General features: G+C 44.7%; 1 protein-coding gene across 4 annotated transcripts in view; it reads right to left on the bottom strand.

Annotated features, from left to right (window-relative positions):
* PPFIBP2 (PTPRF interacting protein, binding protein 2 (liprin beta 2)) overlaps window positions 1–8,216 on the bottom strand; it is a 146,656-nt gene that overhangs the window by 19,325 nt on the left and 119,115 nt on the right. For all 4 annotated transcript variants that reach the window (XM_011971666.1, XM_011971667.1, XM_011971668.1 and 1 more), the window contains 3 exons: window positions 6,750–6,817; window positions 5,132–5,189; window positions 4,092–4,133 (listed from right to left, as the gene is read on the bottom strand). In XM_011971666.1, the coding sequence (XP_011827056.1) occupies window positions 4,092–4,133; window positions 5,132–5,189; window positions 6,750–6,817 (168 nt within the window). The remainder of the gene's footprint in view (window positions 1–4,091; window positions 4,134–5,131; window positions 5,190–6,749; window positions 6,818–8,216) is intronic.

The following is an 8,216-nucleotide window of genomic DNA, read 5'->3' as shown; positions in this document are numbered from 1 at the left end:
TGTCAGCCTCAGTTAGGAAATCCTTGGATACAGAACAACTCCCTGTTTTCTAAGAGACATTTTTCACATATGGTGACTTGAAGACCCCTCAAAGATTATTTAGCTAGTCTGAGAAAAGGGACCAGAGTTCCAAGGAAGGAAGAAACTTTTCCAAGGCCACACAGTAAGACAGGGACAGAGTCAAGTGCAAATCTGGGGCTGACTGCAACTGCCTCTAATAGGAAGTGAAGTTGTCTTGCAAAGGGGCCTTTGCTGTCTGGCCTAGTGCTCAGAGACCCAGTGAATTAACAGCCATGAATTACTCTGCAAGCTCTTTGGATATGAAAATTGGCATTCTAATAAAAGCTGCCTAGTGCTTTATCATACATACATACAAATATATGTAAAATAACAATCCTGCAAGAGAGGAAACTGAGCTCAGTCTAGTCTGTTTCTCCCAGATTTGCTTTTCTGTGGTGAGGAGAGAGGTGTTTCTGCTAATTGGGACCCTTACTCAGACCAGGCAAGGGCAGATCTCTGTGAGGGCCTGACCAACTGCACAAATGATATGGATCTTGCCTGAGAGCGGCTATGGTACAGAAGAGAAATTATAGTTTAAATTTGGAGCAAAAGAAGAAAAAAACCGTATATTGTGATCATGGCTTCTTTAAAAACATCATGTTAAGGCAAGCATAAAGATACACACACTCTTGGGGGAGGTGACAACAAGAAATGGGCCAGAGGACTACATGTCAACAGAGCTCTTTTGGGAACTTAGGATCATAGTCTGCACGAGGTAGAGCCTCAGTGCAGCCAGCTCCATGCTTGGACCCTGGCCATGGAAAGGTCTGAAAGAAACAAGTTGATTAAATGAGGAAGGAGATAGCACTTATTTGGTAAAGAGGCATATAATGGCCTCTAAATCTGCAAACCCGAGAGAAACACAGTGGAATGTACTGTGAAAGTGAGAATAAAAGAAAAGAGAAATTGAAGCAATGTCACTACAGGAATCAGCTGTGGATCACCTGATTAGATCCAGAAGAAAAGTAATATGAAAAACAAACATTTCAAACTGACAAGTCAGAACAGTAATGGAAGGCTGCTGTGACTGAGACATCTTCTGAAGTTCCATTTAGCTAAAAGCCAAATATCCAATATATTTCCAATTCAATTTGCTTATAAATGTATGTCCTAGAAATTGTTTGAGATTCAGTTCATTCATTGACTATAACTCCCTAAAAATAATTCAGAAAGGAGAGATATAGGAAGAGGAAACTGAATTCTGAAAGAATTCTGGAAGAACTGGCTGGTAGAGGAGAAGTAACTAGAACCTTAGGAGAGGAAGGCCATGAGATTTTCAAGTTTGTGATGACCCATGACATAAAGATTAGACATGATCAGACATGTGGTCAAGACCCACAGTTTCCACATGGTAGTTCCTGTGCTGGCTGCTCTTCATAATTACCTGCGGCACTTGTAAAACAACCTGAATTCCCAGATCCCTCCTGTGCCCAGTCCCTGATTCAGTCCCTCTGGAAGCACACCCCAGATGTCTATATTTTTAACAAGCATCTCAAATTAGCTCAGATTATACTAATGCAGTCAAACCCAGGAACCACTGACTGTGAGAAGGTAGTGTTCAAAAATTTTAGAGACCTGAAGGACATGACTCCAGGCTCCCTATTATATAGGACATATGGGAGGGGGGAAGAGCTCTCAAAAACAGGTTTCTGGTTGCATCATCACGTATGCTCCCTCAAGGCGGGGTAGAGACAGCCAAAGAGCCAAGTGGGCCACCCGGGGAACTCCCTGAGGAGCTGAGATGCAAAGAGAACACATACCTAACCCAAGAATGGGGTTTAAAAGGCAGCCCAGACCTATAAGAAAGATAGCAAAAAGGAATCAATGACAATGGAAAGGACTCTCTGAGCTCTGCTCAGGCCAAGAATAAGAGCTGGGAAGAAATGACTCACTGATGTGGAAGGCAGTGCAATGTCAGGACATGACGCAGATGCTCAACTCCAGTTCTGTTTCTCCAGTCTCCAAAAAAAACAATCCTCCTGGCTGTGGGGGAACAGAAGCCCCAGCCAAGGGAGTAGTATAGAACTGATTATCCAGCTGCTTTAAATTAGAACAGAGAAGCAGCACTCCAGAATAGAAAGGGCCTAGCCTTTGAGTCAGACCAACTCAGACAAAGCTCTTTCTCTTCCACCTCTCAGGACCTCTGTTTGATCATTTCTAAATGGAGAATAACAATTCCTGCCTCAAGTTTGCCAGGAAATAACATATCCACAGGGCCTAGCACACAGTGGACAGTGGATAAGGAGAAAAACACAGGAAATATCACATACCCAGGGCCTAAAGAAACAGCAATCTAGAAGAGCAGTCCTTAGACCAAGGCAGGCGCTGGTGAGACTACATCTAGAATATCACATTCCAAGTCTGGTCCAGGGCACAACTTGAAGAATACATTGAGAAACTAATGCTGAGCCTAAGAAGACTAAGTAGCAGCTTGAAAGGCTTGTGATCCATGCACATGAGAAGGTGATGTTCAGCACAGAGAACAGAGCACTCAGAGAGGGCAAGAGGGACTTAAATTCCAGAGCTGTCAGAAGTAAAGGAGATTGACTTTTTCCATGGGCTAGACACGGAGAGAGAGGATCAGCAGATGCACATTTTAGAGAAGCTCACAGAGGTAGAAAAGAATACAAAGGATGTCTTGCAATGAAATGAGCTCTCAGTCACAGAAAGCAAGAGCCAGTTTAAGCAAGGGCCAGATACCAAAGTTAGGAATGCTGCAGAAAGATGGCTGTGGAACGGTTCTGCACCTGTGGAGCAGTTCTGGGGAGGACAGTGGTGTCTGTGGGTGAGGGGAGAGGGGTGACCATGTTGAATTACTGAGGTTGTATAAGATTGTGATTATGGTCAAAACCATATAAGAATTAATCTTTTAATCTGGAGCATTTTTTCCTTTATAAATAGTCCCACATCACTCATATTTCTTGGTAATCAAATTGGCATCTTAAACCTTGAGCCTGTGAGCTGGGCATGTTTCCAAAGGAGGAGGTGGTCACTTACAGGTGTGCTTTAGAAACACCTGCGAATGATCTCTGTGAAGCTGAGGTGGGAGGGGGGACTGCTGAGCGATTTAACAGCTGTCTCCATAGGAAGCCTTTCAATTCACAAAGGGACCACACCAACCCCAGGCTCAAGGGCCTGTGTTCCAGAGCACCTGGGCAGGGGAGCAGGCAGAAAACTTTTGCTGTACAGTTCAGATGGCCCAAGGAATGGCTGCCCACTTGAAGCACCAACTGCTACAAATATGGAAGTGTAGAGAAGCCCCTTACATAGATGCAGATGTGCAGAAAAGATCTTTCTCTTACACAGATGTGGAGGAGCAGAGATGCCTCATATGACTCACCATATGGATGTGAAAACAAAATGACCCTCTCAGGCAGAAGTCAGAAAGCAATGAGAAGCTCCATGTTTCATATGGACATGGAGGCAGGGGACAGAGAAGGGAAATGCCATCAGCCTCACAATACATTTTCCATATAATGTTATAAATGGTCGTTGGGTGTGGCTGAAATAATGCTAATGATATGAATCTTCATTTCTTTATGGGCTCAACATTTGTGCACTGGCCTAAAAACTTAATCCTCTTCCATGACAGGCTTCCCTGGAGAAAATCAGTCCTAATGAAATTTTTATAACACGACTTGTTCATTAAAGCGGGACTGAGTGTACACTCGTGTTTTTTTAACCATGACATAAAGGATGAGAGCTATCACATTCTTCAGTGTGCTGAGATCGTAGCAATCCCCTTCCCAGTGATTAAATCTAGATTACTTTGTTAAAGATTAATTTATCTGAGCCTACAAAATGGAGGTGATAATAATAAATCCTGTCCCACAGATAATGGTAGTGAAAGCATATTAAATAGCTGAGTGCACGTAAAATTAAAATGGGAGAGAAAAGTTGCTTCTTTCCTCTTGCCCTCTTACTTCTTACAGTTAGCACATTTTAAGGTTATGAAAACTATGACGTGCTAAGTTAAAATACTAGCAAACAGTGTAAGCACAAATAGGCGATGGGGCATGAAGTCAATGTACCTTGGGTTCTACCACCGGGAAGGGCTGGTTCCCATCCATACACTATGGAGTAACAAGAGGATTTCGTTTATGTGGAGAAAAAGAGACTTGTGTTATTCACAAACAGCAACAACTCAGGACTACCTGTTTGCTTAAATCTGAAAGGCTCACCCCCTCCCTCCACATCTTCATGTCAAGTAATCATCATCCACGGCAGGAAAGATCCCCATCCCACTCCATGGACAGATGTCCTGGGCAGCTGCCAGCAACATGACCATGGCAACCAAGAGACATGTGACCATGGGAGCAGAGCCATTGAATAAGCCCAGGGCTCCTGCCAACTTCAGCCTTTATGGTTCTCCACTGTATCAACAAGGAGGCTGATGAACATTATTGGAGACCAAGGGATGGTATGCAGCACAGGCTCACTGAAGGGTCTCTATCAGGGCAGGTTCCCTTGGTCTCTAATGACCAAGCTCAAGAGCCTGCTACTATCCCTTGCAGGATGAGGTCCACCCACATGATCAAGGGCTACTCCCATATAAGGAGCCACAAAACCCTCCTCCATAGACTCTTACAACAGCTCACTCTCCGACATCCTGAAGATCCCACATCTTCCCTTGGGATCATCTCCTTTATTCACATTAATTCATCATTTAAAAATCGGTATGATGTCCCCAAGTGCCCCAGGGATATAGGACTAGTAGTCAAGATCTTCCCTGGCTTGATCTGTCTCATGGCTCTGACCTTACCTCGTTCTACTCCCCACCATTTCCCAAAACCTGCTGGTACCCGGCAGACTCTAACCAAGCTTTGTCGACCTCAACATCTTCTCTCATCAATTCCAGGCAGCATTTCCTGAATTGTCCTTCCTATAAGATGCTTTGGGCCATACCCAGTTGGTTAATTTTCTCAAAATGTTCATGTAATTCCTGGTTCTCCCACAACTTTATAAAATCCTCTACAAGGTAGGGACCAGGACCTGTCTGTATATATCCCAGTACTATGCTAGGCCCAAAAAAGTAACTCAGTCATCTTTAAGGATAGGTTGATGAGCTGACCTTATCCATAGATTCACTTCTCAAGTCTTCTAGACTACAAGAGAGCTTTTTCTGAGCCCTGAAAAAAACACAAAAGAAAGAAATATTTATGAGAAGGAGGTACATGTTATCACTCATGCAGACGCCATTTCAAATGCTTAACCAGTGGTCTTGGGCTTAGGTTCAAGGTCATTGAAAAAAAAAATACCCTCTCATAATAGCCTTTACATACAAAATGAGACTGGCCCACCTTGGGGGACAGACTGGATCAATAATGTGTTAGCAAGGGCATGAGGGGGTCACTTAAATCCAAATGAAATGTTCTTGACATTGCACAAAAAGCCAGAATACACTCAATTCTGCTGCACTGAGGTGACAATTGTGTGGTCATAAAAGACCAAGGTCTACAGTGTCAAAAGAGCGGAAAGGCACTGATGCTGGGCTTGTCTGATTCTAAGAGTAATCCAGGGACCAGGGACCAGGGACCAGGGACCTGGGCCTCCTCAGAGTGCAGATGAACACATTAGCCAGCCATGGCTCTAGAACATCACCTGCTAGGACCCTTCCACACTCTGCTCTGGATCTGCATGCCCGTCTAGTCTGCTTAGACTCATTTGGTTCTTTCAGGGTCTATTTTGCAGAGAAGGGCACCAAATGTGTCAAGAGGCAATGCCACCAGTGGTCACAAGGGTAACCTGTGCCAAGTCTCCTTGGCAGTCATATTTCTCAGTTTATACGAATAAGTCATCATTTAAACAAATATTAGTCTCTTGTAAATCTGGTCAGTCTGAGTTCCTTGGTATTGACTTTCCCTCAGTGAACTCATAAACCACAATTCTTATTCTCCAAAACTAAGGATTGCCTGATCAACTTCTTTAACATTACCATTTTCCTCTGGGCTAAAGGCTCAAGGGAACAACTGCTTTCTGGAAAGTGGACTCAGAGTGCAGGCTCTGGAGCCTCAGCACCATTCTGGGGAGTTTCTGTGATGCTTGTGGACATCTGCCCCAACACCTTAGCTGAAAGGCAGCGTGTTCTTTGTAGTGAAGCCTCCATGTTACCCTTACATGGGGCTCAATTTCAAAATGTGTGCTAAAGTGCAGGCCTAGGGAACTAGATTTAGGTTTATTTTAGAGGGAACAAGAGAGATGGCAGTCAAATGACCTCAGAGGTGAGCCCATTATTAGTTCATTGTTGTGAAGCATCCCTAAAGCAATTAGACCAATTGCTATGAGAAGACATGGCCATCCCTAGAGAGCTTTGATTGCCAAAGGGCTAAATTCGCTCTAAGAGCAGGAAGCAGAGGCTGACAAAAGCAACACACATCACACGATGCTCTCAGCTCTGAGGAGCTGTTGTAAGACACAGATGAGTTGCAGCCACCTCTCCTCTGACGCTCCAATCCCTGGCCAGATCCTTTCTCAGTGACAATGATCCACACCCTCAGCCTGAAGGATGAGAAGCCCCTCTGTGGCCAAAAGAGGTAGGCTTGGTTTGTAACTGCCCTAACAACAGATGGGCAGGTGCACCTAGGATGCAGTGGCCATGCTTACCATTCATGGCCCTCACCATCCACTTCGGCAGCCCCAAGGCAAGCCTGAGAGCACAGTGGCTGTGGGGAAATGCCCAGGTCTCTTACCTGGCTTCCAGTGATTTCTGTGGCAATGGAGGTGGCCCCACTGTAGGAGAGCTACATCTCGGAGGCATCTGCATCAGAGACAGAAGAGTCATGGTAGAGGACAGTCTGTTTGGGGACCACCCACCATCTTTCCCCCTTCTTTACATGATTCCTTTTTGGGAGATATTTCCTCCCTGGGTACAGCCATAGTGGATACATCATTATAGATGCCTTGCTCTTTCAAGATGCCAAGGGGGCGTGGTAGACCTATCAGTCCATCTGGGCCAGCTTGCCTCTCCTTCCTGGGCCCTAGAGCTTAGATCATGTTCATATCCCAGCAGTAGAGTCCTGAGACCTGGGTTCTTGGGCTTTTTCTGCTCCTTCCCTTCCTGAGCTTGGTTCTTCAGCTTTTCCTTTCATTCAGCAAGCCACTGCACACTCTTTTAAAAACAATTCTTTTTGGCTTAGGTTAGCCAGAGCCAAATTTTGTTGCTTTCAATGAGAGAATCCCATTTGATATGGTCACCCAATAAACATCAGCAACATCTACTCCCTGCCAGGCCCTGTGCCAGGTCTGGAGCTAGCACTCCTCACATCTGGGAGACAGACAAGTAAATTAGGAGAACAGAACAATGTGCAATGTTCTTTTGGCTCCAACATCTGTAACACAATATGGGAATAGTGGGAGAGAGGGGCTCCCTCTCACTGATGGGAAGGCTGAGAAAGCTTTGGAGAGGAGAACAGCTGAGCTGAATTTTGAGAAATGAAAACTGGTTAAGGCATGAAAGTAAAGAACATTACAGGTGGAACGACCATGAGCTAATGATGGTATGAAAGAATACAGTCCCGTGTCTTCAGTATTGCACCTAGCACAACACTGTGCCTTCAGTAGTGCACCTAGCATCACAGGCGGAGCCACCTTGAGCTAATGGTGGTTATGAAAGAACACAGTCTCCAGTACTGCCTCTTTTCTCTAGATCCTCGCATCCTCTTGGTCTACTATAAGAACAACCCTGGCATTACAGTATAGTTTTAAAAGCCTAGGCTTTGTGGTCAGACCTGGGTTCAAGCCCAGATTCTGCCAGATAGATTGTTCATCATAGTGACCACATGGAGGTATACAGTAAGACTTGGACACCGCTATTCTGTAATTGCCAGCAATCTGGTGTGCTTGTTCTGAGTCGATAACTGGCTCACTGGATGATGCTTTTGCTCCTTAATTAAAAAGGTTGAACTGAAGCACTAAGATTCTTTTCAGTTTGATAGTCTGAAGTTTCAGGGATCTTTTGGACCCTAGGCTGAAGCCCCTCCTTCACCTGAGGTTTTGTTTATTTGCGTCTAGCTTAAGTCTAGAGAGAGTCATACAATAGGACCAGATTTTAAACAAACGAAATAGATGAGAAGGAAAATCTGTGTCCTGGCTATAGGGGCTGAAGGGCATATCTGTCAGGAAGGAACGCAGCATTTCAGAGGTTGCAGTTAATTCCT

Source organism: Mandrillus leucophaeus, unplaced genomic scaffold, assembly GCF_000951045.1.
Source record: "Mandrillus leucophaeus isolate KB7577 unplaced genomic scaffold, Mleu.le_1.0 Scaffold1237, whole genome shotgun sequence".
Taxonomy (NCBI): Eukaryota; Metazoa; Chordata; class Mammalia; order Primates; family Cercopithecidae; genus Mandrillus; species Mandrillus leucophaeus.
This window is presented reverse-complemented; position numbering and strand designations above follow the sequence as displayed.